This window comes from Streptopelia decaocto, assembly GCF_964273445.1.
Source record: "Streptopelia decaocto genome assembly, chromosome: 4".
Lineage (NCBI taxonomy): Eukaryota > Metazoa > Chordata > Aves > Columbiformes > Columbidae > Streptopelia > Streptopelia decaocto.
In genome coordinates this window covers 21,384,508-21,398,526 of record NC_138658.1, presented here as the reverse complement: position 1 = coordinate 21,398,526, position 14,019 = coordinate 21,384,508, and the positions used below count along the sequence as shown (strand labels likewise).

The 14,019-nt window shown below is 40.6% G+C and overlaps 1 protein-coding gene across 1 annotated transcript; it reads right to left on the bottom strand.

Annotated features, from left to right (window-relative positions):
• Nucleotides 1-2,479: 2,479 nt before the first annotated feature.
• LSM6 (LSM6 homolog, U6 small nuclear RNA and mRNA degradation associated) lies at nucleotides 2,480-8,553 on the bottom strand. Its single transcript, XM_082051041.1, has 4 exons — nucleotides 8,450-8,553; nucleotides 7,281-7,393; nucleotides 3,693-3,806; nucleotides 2,480-2,735 (listed from the first exon to the last, which is right to left on the bottom strand). The coding sequence occupies exons 2-4, from the start codon at nucleotides 7,372-7,374 to the stop codon at nucleotides 2,701-2,703; spliced, it is 243 nt and encodes an 80-aa protein (XP_081907167.1). The 5' UTR covers nucleotides 7,375-7,393; nucleotides 8,450-8,553; the 3' UTR covers nucleotides 2,480-2,700.
• Between the last annotated feature and the right edge of the window lie 5,466 nt (nucleotides 8,554-14,019).

The following is a 14,019-nucleotide window of genomic DNA, read 5'->3' as shown; positions in this document are numbered from 1 at the left end:
AGGAATGTTTCATTGTCAGGCCTGACTCAGGTGAGTGTAATCTACAAGTAAAACTGTTTTATACACAGGTGTTGGGGCAAGAGCATTAAGATATGGTAAATGAGGTAACACAAAGGATGTGTGTGAAGATATACTGCATTTGTAAGTGTATTTGTATCCCCCAGTGCGATAAAGACATTATAAACTAGGCTGAGTCATTTTTAAGCATCAAGAGTTTGTGAAATACACCGTTCTGCTTTGATGTTTATCTACAACTATGATGGGATGGCTCACCTTACACTTTGGGTAGTGATCCATGTGCTGCTCTGACAGTTGTCTGGCCAGTGTCTGATTGACTTGTGAGTGGCATGTTGTCACACAGAATACAGTAAGTCAAAACAAGATGTAAAGATAAGTAAATCCATCCAAGATTAGTGTTTTATCCAACTCAAAACAAGCTACAAACACTGGGCTGCCTGATTTAAGTCAAGCTTAAATGTTCACTCAATTTAAAAATTTGGGCTGAAAATTGAGTTAAGGAGAAAAGTCTTGTAAAATGTGCATAAAGGTCAGTAATTGTGGGAGTTTAGTCTTGAATTTCTTTAGTTACTTTTGAAATATGAATTTGGGTTACAACAGCTCCTCTTTAATGCAAAATTTCTTGTCTATCTTACATTGTAAACAGTGATTTCATGACGTAGAATACATTAAAAAACCTCGCCATTTAAACTACATAGTATTTTCCAAGTTCAGAGTTCAATATGTGATTAGGCCATTTGATGTAGTAGATCAAAAGTGAAAAATATTCTATAACTAGACCTGCAGGAACAGAACTGCAATCAAAAAGTTAGCAATGCAAATTCTTGAAGGTAAACCAGTCTGTGCAAAATGTGTTCCTATAGGTGCATAGGTGGAGGAGGGGAAAAGGTGGAGAAGAAAAAAACTAACTTCATGTTAACATTAAGAAAAACACAATAACCTGTCAGCTGTATATAGATGACAAAACAAATGAAAAACTGCATGCTCCATTTGGAGGTACATATTTCTTTTAAAAAAGTCACAGAAGAGCAACTTGGTGATTTGTACTTGCACCCTGGACCCTTTTCAACCCTTGTCAGAAAGCGTCAAATTATTGAAGCATAAAGTAGCATCTCCGTGTTCTGTAGTGGCTTCCGAAGTGTTGAATGTGGAAAGGTTAACTACTGATTGCAAAATAATTTAGATTTATTTCTTAAGCTTTAAAAAAAAATTGCAACACACATTCTCTTCCTTGGATAACTGAAATGTAACTGTTCCCTGCTTACATTAGGGCTACTGGTACTTGGAAAGAATAGGCCAGTGTTATGTTCACACAATTGTCTTGTGTTCATCCATCCACAACTAGAAGTATTTTTGTTCCTGGAGGCACTATAAACTGCCCAGAGAATAAAGCAAGGCTTCAGAACACTCATTTTAAAAACTGGCTAAATAACTTCACCGTGAGGCACATTACTCTCAGTTATAACTTTGTCCCAAGGAAAAAGAAATCGTTCTGAATATCTGGATGTTAATTGCCGTAACACTCAGACTAAGAAATATCTGAACATTCACAGTTTGTTTTTTCTTGGCTGACTGCGTGTAAAAAGAGAAAACATAATTTATAAATTGGTATAAGTATCCATCTAAAATGGAGCTGGATTTACTCAGTGGGCTCCAATTACCTGGGAGCATTGTTACAAAATACAAACAAACAAGTTCTGATTGTTGCCTGCACGGAGGTTCCCCTTCCCTAATGCGCAAGCCATACTAAAGCTTAATGTGTTTGTTCTCTTTTCTGACTAGCACATAAAGAGAACATAAAGATGGTACTACCTGGGGGGGAAGTTGGTGGGAGAAAGAGTAAACTGTCTGAATGGGATACACATGGCCTGTTTACAAAAGCATTTGGATTTCTAGTTTGTATTCAGAAGCAGCTTTAGATATTAGTTTAAATTGCTTTTTATTGAAAAAAGTCCTTTGTGTTTGGTAAAGATGCAGTGAAAAAAGGTAACCATAAGGTGAAGTAGGGTTGGAGGCACAAAGGCAGGAGGTAAAGCCACAACCGGCTGTGTTGGCAAACCAATGGAGAGCTTGTCACCTGTGACTGACCTCCTCAGCTGGCACAGGGCTTTCTTGTCACCCTTGGGGCTTTTCTTGCATTTGATGCAAGTCTTTCCCCACCTCAAACTGTTGAAGAGACACTGTTACATCCCTTGATTCAACCCACGATTCAAGATTTTTTCAGGCAGCTGAACTTTTTACCTGATGACTTCTACTAGACTGGCATTTAAAGCTGACCCTGTGTTTTCCAAAAGGGACAGGTCACTGTCACCAAAACATCAGGTCTTCCCTTCCCAACAGCAGTTAAACTATTGGTTTGCCATCAATCCAAGACTGTGATTTGCAATTACTCCATGCCTGCTCACCTTCCCACCAGTATTTCTGTAACTGTCAGCATAATTAAATGAGCTGTTGCTTTGAATTAGTCTTGCAGCATTATTACATGCTTTATTTTTTTTCTGTACGGTGGAACAAAGCAATACTTTGAAACAAAAACATTCAGGAAATTTACACTGGTTTACATTTATTTAAAAAAAAATATTTAAATACTTGTGTATTTCACCTGTAGATTAACTACAAATCAAATAGGGCTCATCACTTCGATGAGGTTCACAAGTACAAAACAGACTCCTTCTGTCGTCTTCACATCCTCCTCTTCTGTGTGCTTATGTACAATACTGTGAAAAGGAGAAAGCAGCACACATGGTAAATAACATGCAATTCAATTACTGTTTCTCCTCCCAAAACACTTTCACACTGGTGCCACGTTCTCCTTGACTTTTTGTTTGCGAAGTGGGAATTGGTTCTTATTTCTTTTATTCCCTCCTTCCCAACCTCCAAGTTATTTTCTTAAATAACTTGGTCAAACCCTGCTTCATTTCCCTTCTCTACAGGTCTCTTCATGTCTGACATGTGAATTTTCTCTGGTTTTGGATATTCTGCTCCCTGGCATGCCCTGCTATTACAGCCCAACACTGATACCAGAGTCATTTTTTGGAACCTGGGGTACTTATCAACCTATGATTAAGAGCAAATCTGTCTTGCAGCGGGGCAGGATGCTAATTGTCCTTGAAGTGCACTAAAACCCATCTACTGCACTGGGATATTCAAAGGCTCAACAGTAAAGTGCAAATTATTTTCTTGACTGGCAGTAAAATCTTCACCCGAAGATATAAGTAACCTGCAGCACTAATGAACAGCATTCATTCAGGTCCGGACAATCACATCACAAGAAAATATTATAGTGCCATCAGTATCTGTAGCGTATCAGAAATTTATGCAATATTTTGCCTAGCAAAATGCAAACTTCTATGGAGCGGGAACCATCTAAGCAAGCAGCAAGTGCAAAGGGGTAAAGCTGTCAAATAACAGGGAATAAGCTCTAAGGAAGGATAGAAGAGAGCAAGCTTCTGTAAATGAATTTCAAGTTCAGAGGCAAAAACGGCCACAAGAATGAGGAAATGCACAGATGCTGAAAAGAGGTGCTGTAATAAGTAAATCCATTAAGGTTCTCAGAAAGCCTGAAGCTAAAGTTCTCACAGGCAGCTTGCTTACACCTCAGCCACTCATCAAATTCAGAAATAAATATCAAACATAATCCTCTCATAAGCAATAACACAGGGAGGAGGAGTTACCATTATTTCCTCGGATAAACGCATCCCCATACTTGTTCTTTAATTGTCCATTTACATATTCTTCAGTCTGTTCCAAAGCTATATTCATATACCCATCCAGGCAAGCCAGGACACCTGCAGACAGTGACAGTTTAAAAATGAATCAGCTTAAACTTCTTTTAAAATAAACAAAAATGCAATGCATTTGAATAGTACTGAAAAAAACTGTATCTGTGTAACAAACTAAAAGCCCAAGCTTGGCCAGATGAGTTAGTAGATCAGAGTATTCTTTGAAGAATGAAGCTGAGAGTGAGGAACCCCAGGCACTCTAGCAGCAACTTTATCAGCTGACAAGAGTGGGGGTGGAAAAGGAAGTCTTCGAGGCACCACTGTCAAAATATTGACAACTTCCACTTTGAAAGTTTAAGTTGTCCCTTCTCACTTGTATTTTAAGCCACACATCTGAAAAGAACCCATGGCATTAAGTGTAACTAGATAACCTAAGGACAAAGAATGGAATTTTCATCAAAACTTGTGAAGGATATATCTGAAAAATAGCCCTTTTAATACAGGACACCATACACACTTTTTCATATTTATGCTTGCAGATCTAGAAGAACATTGGCTGCGAGCCTCTGTTTTGATGTAAACAAAATTCTACGTTTTCAACAGGTAAAGGGTTTTCAAAAGACACTGAAATCTTCCTACAAAAATAAAATTACCCTGTTTAATTAATGCAACTCAAGAAAAAAATCTCTGCCATTTGTAATATTAGATGGTCTTTTGATCAGGAAAACGTGCACTTGAGTAGCAAGGGTTTCAGACAAGTATTTATGTTCTCACTTCTCAGTGCCCTGTGGAAGCTGTACCTTGTTACCACAGCACTTCTATGTGCTGCCAATATGATGATTTTTTTTCATTCAAAGTCACTCCTTGGTGTCTACATCCACCCTTAAGATCAGAATTAACTTACCTAATGAACAAGCAGACTATACCTGTAGGAAACTGAATGTGGGAATGAACAGATGTAAAGAATTGCTCAGGGAATGCAAGCTGATTTGTTAATTGTGTGCATAAAACAACTTATAACAAGCTATGTTTATCTCCGGCTTGCCTCTGCCTTTTCCTGACTTCATCCTTGCACACACAGATGCTACCACTAAAATAACTTTTTCCTCTGTTTGAAAAACATCTAGTTTATTTGGCTGGCATTAAAACAACAGAAATATAGTGTATTGGTTGTATGTGGGGAGAAAAATCCAGTCTGTGAATCCTCCTCTAGGACACATTCTCATTTTTCAGAAGTGTTACTGTAATATCTTCCATTAAATAATTAGGAATTCAAGTTCTCCTGCCAACCTGTTTGAGGATTATTATTTTCCTCTATGTTTTTCTTTTCTCTGTTTCCACAAAAAATGGAAAAACTGACTTACTGCTCACAAAGTCTTATTAAATGCACCAAAAACCCCAGGCAAAAGTCAGAACTCTTTTTCACTCCAGTAATCATGAGTGCTCTACAAAACAACAGAAAACAAAAAAAATGTTTATCCAAAATTAAAATTGAACTCTCTGAGGTTTCTTAAGCTATGATTCAGTAGGCCATAAATGTAGTCATTTTAAACGCTCTTTTCCTAGAGTACATTAATGCTTGCTTCATTCTCTTCCTCCTTTTCTTTGTGTTTACTCTTAGGCCACTAATGGCATTAAATATTGTCACTGCCTATCCTGGCTAGTGTTTTTATCTATCCATATGTAGAGATTTTTTAATGTGCATATCCATAGGAATCATACATATTATCACTGATTACTTTCCCAGAGCTTCCTCCCTTAGACATGCACAACACTTGGCAGCATATTGACACATTTACAGTTACACACCAACACTTGTATTAGGCCACATTTGTGCATACGGTGGCTCAGAGGGTGGAGGTGCAGACATAAAATTAGCAACACAGCCTAGAAGCAGAATCCAGACAGATCTGCAACAAAAGCCCAAGATGCTGGCTTTTTTTAATGTTTGGCTTTTACAAATGTTGGTCAAGTTTCTGTAGAAAATGAACTGAAGGTATATTTTTCAAATGAGAACAGTGTACAGGTTTTTAACTGCAGGATCCCATCAAGTGGGAAGGACAGAAAGCAGAGAGAAATAAGAAAGGGAGAGGAAAAAAATCCAATAACAAATAAGCGTTTTCAAAGGAACTGTGGTTCAATTCCCAGTAGATCTGATTGTGGGCAGGTCAAACTAGCCACGTTGAGGGAAAAGTTGAGTAGTTGATCTGCAGCAGTTAAAAATAGATCTTACCAAGCAGAAGGTACCAACATTCTCAAAAAATGAAGTGCATCCAAACCCCAGATCTGGTTTGGTCCTGCCTTGTGTGTACCTTTAGGCAAATGATGACTTGCTCTAATTGACTTTATTGAGCTGTCACTACATTCTCCTGCAAGAAAGAACTTACAGAGGCCAAAGATGGATAAGAATTAGTGAGGTTTTTCAGCTACCAACCCCACCTGAATTGTTCAGACAAAGTGGTTCTTCAAAAAATGAAAGATTGTGAATTTTGTCAGCTGAAAGACACTAAAGAGGAAAAGGAAGGGATAAGAAGGCTTTGCTTGCTCTGTCAGTGAACAGTAACAATTTAAAACTGTCATAATACAAAGATTCCTTGTCAAGGCACAAACAAGTTTTCTCTCACAAGTGCTAAGCTGAGCCAATTGAATTAAATCCATCTGAAGCAGGACCATAATGTACAAGTCATTTCAGAACAGAACGCTTAAATTGTGCTCAACAGGAGATACATTATAGTTTTAATAAGCTTGGATACTACTAAAAAAAATTGGACAGGCTGATAGTCTTATCCTAACAGGAGTAGGACCAGGACATTTCACTGAACAGAGAAGTTTCATTTACTGCTTAAAAACCCCTTATAATCCTACATACAGTGCATGAAGATACCCAGATAGGCTGAAGAGTTCTGGAATTAAACTGCTGCACCGTGTTAAAATGCACTGGGCATATAGCAGCAAAATCTCATTAACCTTCCTCTTGTATCTCTGTGAGTCTTCATCCAACACGCGTTAGGCAGTTGTTTAACCAAGAATGTAAATAACCGTGTCAGCCCTTGTGTAAGAGCAGGCTTGGGACTGATAGCACAGTTTACAGTTTGAAGCTTTTCTGAACCGAGGTCTACACTAGGAACTGGAGAACAGGAAGGTGAAGAACAACGGTAGTTCCAATAAGGGATGCCATCAGAGCACTGAAAAGGGGACTGCCTGGCCATTTCAGGAATTGTCATTCCAGCCAATCTTTATAAATATCACTTTAGAAACTCAGAATCACTCTGAGTCTCCAGTTTAACCATCTCTGACTAAGGACATTAATGATTTATATAAGTAATTTTAATATCTAAATCACTGTTAGTCTCCTTTTCATTGGTTTCTCCAGAGCTGACTTTCTATTTTTAACGTCACCATTCTGAGCTCTGTATCCACATACTCCCAAGACGCTGGATCACACCGTTTTGCTTTTCAAAAGCAACACATCTGCTCCAACCTCCCCAAATAATGGAATCATAGACTTTACTTGGTGTGAGAGATAAATAAAGAACTTACCTCGATAATCAACTCCAGAATTCAATTTTACCACAACTGGCCTTCCAATTATTTGCTTTAGGAAGTCACTAGGGGTTTGCTTCCTTAGACTCATCTTGATCTTCTCTGGTAAGCTGGGAAGAGAGAGAAAACATTTCAATAAGCAACATGTTGACATGTGGACAGACAGACAGTCCCCTGACCCTTAATACTTTCAGTAGGAGAAAATACCAAAGGAGATAAAAGCAAAACCTTAAGGCTGGAGGTGGAACTCCTAGAGCAACAACATTAAACTTTGGCAGTTTTATAAATTCTGAAATGATTAATAAGAATTCTTGCTTGCTGTGCATCTTGTAAGCTTCCAACAGAGCCAAAGGCCTCATCTTCTCTGTAACACTTCTGGCTAAAATGGTTTTACTAAAATCAGAGAGTAAAGTTGTAATATGTGGTTCATATCTTTAGGAGGTAGAGGGAGAGGCCAGTACATGTTCTGCACACAGAAGCCTGTGCTGGAACAGCAAGAGAAGGATTGTTTGTTTGTTTCAGCTCTCAAATACAAGTGAAGAATAAATTTGAAAGGATGTCTTCAAATGAATCAGCAAGTTAGACTAAACTTAGAATCAAGGCCTGTGATTAAATTGTATGGAGACCTGAAAGGATGCTGTGATTTAAAAATTCACAGTATGGCACACAAGCCCCGTTTGGTCAGTATTGATTTACTACTGCTTTAATATTACTTTAAGTCATTTTGTCCAAGTAAGAGCTGTTCTGCATTTATATCGGTGGTAGAAAACAGTGCTAACGCTGACACGAAGTACAGCGTCAACTTTTTGTTGCTTGTTTCCTGTGGCAAATGGCAGTAAGTTATTCCGGCAGTGTAAGGATTTCCAGATGGGTGGTTTCCCTGCCGCCACCCCTCTCAGAGCCATGTGCGGTGCGGGCACCGCAGAGCCCGGAGCTGCCCCGGGAAACGCGCTCCTCGGAGCCGCGGGTGCTGCCCCGAACAGCCACAACGGCGCCAAACCGAAAACAGCCCGAACAACGGCTGCAACGGAAAAGCAACGGCTCCTGCCGCACGCGGGGGCGGGGCACACGGGCCGCACAGGAGCCCCCCACACAGAACCGGGCAGTGCTCCCCTCGCTGGCCCCGCTGCGGGCCCCGTTGCGGGCCCGGCCCGCCCCGTACTCACCGTTCACCGCCTCCCGCGCCTCTTCCCCGCGCTCCCGCCTGACCGGCACCGCCCCGCTACGGCGCGGCGTTGGGGACAGACTGCGCCGGGAGACAGAACGCGTGGGGCGGGGCCTGGGGGCGGCACCGGCAGCGGGCGGGCCGAGGCGGCAGGGGCCGACCTCCGCCCGCAGCCCCCAGCCCGGGCCTTGCCGTCCCGGCCCCGCGGCTCCAGGGGCCCGTTTCCCACCCGAGTCCGTGGGTTTGAGTCCCCGGCGCGGGGCGCTCGGTCTGTGGCCACCTAAAATAATTCCTGATTTATCACATAGTTCCCCCAAAAAATCCGTCAGGCTGTGCTGCGAGGGGTTCACCCCTGGCACCCACGGACACTTTAAGCAAACTCCGATTTCTTCACGCAGATGCATTTTGTTACGACTTGCTTACACTTACACCCCAAATAATCTCTTCAGTTTCTTATGGAACAATGATGTCATCCCGTATACAATTGTATTCCACTATAATGAGATTCTGCTCATTTCAAAAATATCTTCTGTGGGCCTTATTGCAGAAATAAGGGAGCGTCTTGTAGATCTTGGTATAGGTGTCCTTGCCAGAACTAGACAGGGAAATGTTGCTCCGTTCGTTTTACACATGAATTAGTGAACATAAAAGCCAAGGGATTTTTTTTCAAATGTTACCTGGAAAGAACATGGCTCAACAAGAAGCTGAACTTTTGTCTTCTGTTTCTCCTCATCTTATCACCCATCTTTTCCCCTTTTCCCCAGCTCTTTCCCTAATGTCTGGAAAACTCGTTGGGTGGGTTTTTTCAGTGATTTAGTACCATGACAGGAGTTAATCAGCTGTGAAAGCTTTTGGACTGGATTTTTTTATTCTTCCGTTATTGATTTAGTATCTTGGTGAAACTCATTCTCATGACACAAAGCAAATGTGCTTTGGCTTTTCAGAACACAGGTTTGTATTCTATTTTCCAGAGCTGTTTATCTTCTCTTTTTGAACACAGATCCAGTAACTTTTTCCCCCCCAAAGTTTAGGCCAAGAGGCCAGGTCTGCAAACCCAACTGGGCTCACCTGAGCGTCCCAGAGTTCAAGCACAGGCACGGCCAGGAAAGTCAGGCCACGTTGTCCCCACGTTTCCAGGCAACCGTCACACTAATCAGGAGTATCCAACTGTGCTTGATAATATCTAGTACTAGAAGCAGAAAAGAAACATAAAATAGTTACTCTAGGGAGCAGGCTTGCAAAGTTTTATTTGGCTGCCTGGCTTCAGTAGGTAATATTTTGATAAGGGAGCATTCTGGTTTTCGTCGTTGTCAATCTCTATGATAAAAACTGAGCAAGTAGATTTTTTTCATGCCTGGCCTGGTAAATCGTCACGACAATATTGCAAATACAACTGGTTTGCGAGCCTTCCTGTTTGTTTTATTTCTTAGGAGTTTGAATTTATGGCTTGTATTTCTTTATTTTGCTAGTCATCAGAACCGGCTGAGCTATTTTGCCTTCTGCTCAATAGGTCACTTTCTAGCTAGCTTAGGCATATATTTAGTTACAGTTTCTATGTGTGTTGCTACTTTGGTTGTTTGATGCCAGTCAGCAAAATCCTTCTACTTTCCTGCTTCATAGCCTATGAACCTCACAAACATGTCTGTTTTAAATCACGGACATTGAGATTGGCAAGTTTTGTATCCTTAGCTCCTCTCTTTCACGGTTTGAGACCAAGTCAGGAACCCATATTGGCAGTAATTTTGCTTGGTTTGCCATCGGTCTCGAAGCAATCTCACATGCTGTTCCTAGTGGTAAATTAACCTTCGTGCAGGAAGGCGACGTTGCTGAGCACGTTGGTGTTGTGTGGTTTGCACCTGGGAAGACAATTCCCATCTTGTACATTCAGGAAGATTATGTAATCACATCTGTTATAAGGCAACCTAAAGAATGTGTTATTTCCTGAGTGACAAACCCCAGTGACCTCAGGAAGGTGGTCTTTGAAGGATTTAAGTAATCCATATCCATAATAGTGGACCCATTAAAGATTTCAAAGATTCAAGAGTGAAAATAAAATTAAGATATCATTGGCCAATGATTCTCTTTTGTTTGTTTGTCATCTAGATGAAAAAGGATTTTGATCTAAAATGTCACATCCCTTGATATCAGCAAATTATTTTAAATATTGCATTGATTTCTCCTTTCCTAGTGTACTATGACAGAGCTTTTTCAGCTGTATAACTCATGGAAATAGGCAAGATGCTGCCCTTGCATTTTAATCAAGATGAACTTGAAAGGTGAACGTAGTAAGTGGGAGAAATTATTTATAATTTTCTAATAAAAGTTTATGTCTAACAGTCCAAATTTCATACATCTGGTATGTGCTGGCCTTGAGATATGGAACAATTGCAATTACCTTTACATTTGGCCTTAGATGAAATGTCATAAATTACAATGATAGAGTTGGTACTCGTTCCTAGCTCACAAAATTTCCATATTAACATCTTCACCTCAAACATAAATGGTTACAAAGTTACAAAGAAAAGAGTTGTGTTGGCCTTTGTCAACCAGACTTAATGATGGATGTGGATGGATCATATACTATTGCTAACTCTTAAACACAAAGCATCATAGAATCCTTGTTCAGAGGACCTAATTAAAACTTTACAGTTAACTTTAAAAATGAAATGGCATTCGACAGCTCTCTTTCTCTCTCTTTGATGCAATAAAAACCACTTCAAAGTTAGAAAGGTTTTTCTCTCCCAGCTACTTGAAATAAAAGCATTTCCATAGCGCGAGATGGCTGCGTAACACAATGTGTTAAAAGGACTGTCCAATTTTTCTATTTCTTGTGAAGTGCACACCATTTATGTAAGTTAAATGCAAAAGAACAACAATCCACATGACAGAAGAATGTGTGCGTCAGATTTTGAATTCGGCCTAAATAATCCCTGGCTACAACCAGTGGATGAAAAGAAGATGACTTATTAAATGGTCCTCACCTGAAAATTGTGTTGGAGAGGACAAACCCATTCTCACCAAAATCATGGCATATCCCATGATTTTACCATCTTTGGTGCCTTCTTAGATTAGAAAGAAAATAAAAACACAGGGAAAAAAAAGAAAATGATGCAATAAAATAAGGGGCCAAGAACAAGGAGTTCCAAATCCAGGGAAACTTCTATTGTTCAGAGCCTCTGAGAGTATGGGGGCAGAAGGAGGTGTCGTTCTCCCTGAAAAAGTGTTTAAGTGCAGAAGCTCTGCAATTCAAGACCAGCACTGTTATTGCAGGGTTTCCTGAGGGCCCTGAAGTAAACAGGATGTTAGGTTTCTGGAGCTTGAGAGGGGGAAGGTGAGATTCTGCTCCCACTGAAGCTGGTGGAAGCTTTGCTAATTACTGCTCTGTGCTAAGAATGCCTCTTAAAAATTATTGAAAGTTTACCTGACATCTCAAAACAAATCCATCTGGATGAAGTGGTACCAAGAAGATACCTGTTAGACTGATAGTTGCCTCAGCTTGCTTGTAGGAACTTCCCAGCAATGGATCCTGGCTGCTGGCCTGATCCAAAATTCCTCTGGTGGATCCAGGATAAGACTCCTAAGTGCAGATCCTTTCCATCCACTTTGGATCAAGTGAGCACCACGTGTGCTTTCTCCACAGCTGTCCCATAGGATTCCTAAGGCAGGACTGCACACATTGGTATCTTGTACTGCTCAACCTCATGTCAAGGAAGCTTTTATGACCTGAGTGGCTTGTCTGCTCTTCAGTCCTGAAATAACTCCTGTGCCAGAAGAGTGGGGATTAGCTTCCTTCTCCTTGCTGGGGACCCCCAGACTGTTCTCTGACAGTGAGCTGGTGGGTACAATTAGCTGAGGGCTCTCTGTCTCACCTGACATCATCAGAGGCTGCTGTGAGCTGGCAATATTAGGGAATATATAATAGATCGGTGCTGGGTTCACACTTTGGCACAGGACCCCTGAGGCTGGACGTTGTGACTCTCTTGACGTTGGCATAACCTCTGTGCTCTCTGTCCCTTCCTTTTTCCTTCTGGAGCTGTGTTTTTTCACTATCATTTGTGTTTCTTAGAAGACTTCTCCTGATGTCTTGAGCGTGAGGGACAGGACATTAAGGAATTGAAGGGTGCAGGAAGAAGCAACAAAAAGAAAGTATTAGGTCCTCCCTCCTTCTTCTCCTCACCAAACTTCCTGTGAAACAAGGAGCTGGGGAAATAACGTGAGAACTCACCCCCAGGCTTTCTCTTCATCCCTTCAACTTTCAGGTCTGCAGAAAAGAAAGTGAAGATGCCCAGAAACTTTGTTTGCTTAACTCTCTCTGAGTTCCTGGGAGTGCTCTCCTTGGCTTCCACAAGGGACAACTTCTTCCTGAGCCGTAAGAGGGTTGACATCCCCCTTTGCATGCATTTGGACGGGAGAGTGGAAGTCTTTCAGCATTTGAATGATAGTCTGTCTGTTCCTATACAGAAAATGATCGAAGATTTTTATTTCCTTTTAGAATGAGGGATTAGTTATCCAAAATTATTTCCCATGCTATGTTAAGATCATCAGAACTGCTGATTCCCAGCCATGTTCTCAATTAAAAAGTTAATGAATTTTTCAATTGGACTTTAATAAAAAATATTGGGTTTGTGCTAAAGATTTTAGATAGAAGAACATAATAAAATTCTGTCTTCAACTTTTCACTTTGTGCTCACCAACTTGGGTTGTTCATATCTTCCTATATGCATTAAGTGAACGTGATTACCTTTTGTCACGTTTGTCTCTCCTGCTTTCTTTTACATTAAAATATAATTTAACATATCACATGAAAATTGCGGTTTCCGTGACATTAAGTAAAGGCTGAAAGTTCCACTTGAGTATTTTCTGCAACACTCAGCTAGACTCTATCCAAAATACGATGGACTTGGACACAGCCTTTTGTGTTTAGACTTGCTAAAATATTTACATCAAAGAAACACATGTTCTCTATTTTTTCCAGTGTGGAATATCAATTCCAGATGACATTTCAATGTAAACTTTTCCATAGCCAGTTTGATGATGCTAATTCCGTACTTCAGGTCAAAAACTCTACTGTCAGGTTTAAGCACAGACATGGGCTGAAATTGTTGCTTTAAATTGAGCTGCTGGTGTAAAGCATCTGCAAGGTTTGTTCTTAGAAATGCTTCTGATGCAGACCTGAGGATATGAAGTAAACATGAAGCTGCTCTAATTTTTGGTGTGGTAAAAACAATCCATACTTTGTTCTGAGATTCACTGGAGAAGGAAGATTAGAAAGTGTTCAGCCACCTTTTTGTCCCTCTCTGACCCTTTCCGCTTAAGAGTCCAGCTGGTGCTTTAGGGAAGAAGTATTCGTATTTGTCCTATGAGTCAGAGAATAAGTCGCTTTTTGGGCACTGACTGGAGCTGCCATCACTTGACTTTTTCCAGCCTCTCAACCCAATTTTTCCATTTATCTGACCCTCCACAGGTGTTTCATATATGGGGAAAATTTGTGTTTGCATCTCCGCAGAAAGAGCCCAAGAGCCTTTCCATGGATTTCAGCAAGCAGGGGATTAGGGATCAAGCCTAAAATAA

What these genes read in the sequence shown, in the direction of transcription:
- LSM6 (XM_082051041.1), bottom strand. Translation starts at nt 7,374, where the DNA reads ATGAGTCTAAGGAAGCAAACCCCTAGTGACTTCCTAAAGCAAATAATT. An exon ending in TTCTGGAGTTGATTATCGAG is followed by an intron (nt 3,807 to 7,280) that starts GTAAGTTCTTTA and finishes CACTGTCTGCAG; the next exon opens with GTGTCCTGGCTTGCCTGGAT. An exon ending in GTTTATCCGAGGAAATAATG is followed by an intron (nt 2,736 to 3,692) that starts GTAACTCCTCCT and finishes TCCTTTTCACAG; the next exon opens with TATTGTACATAAGCACACAG.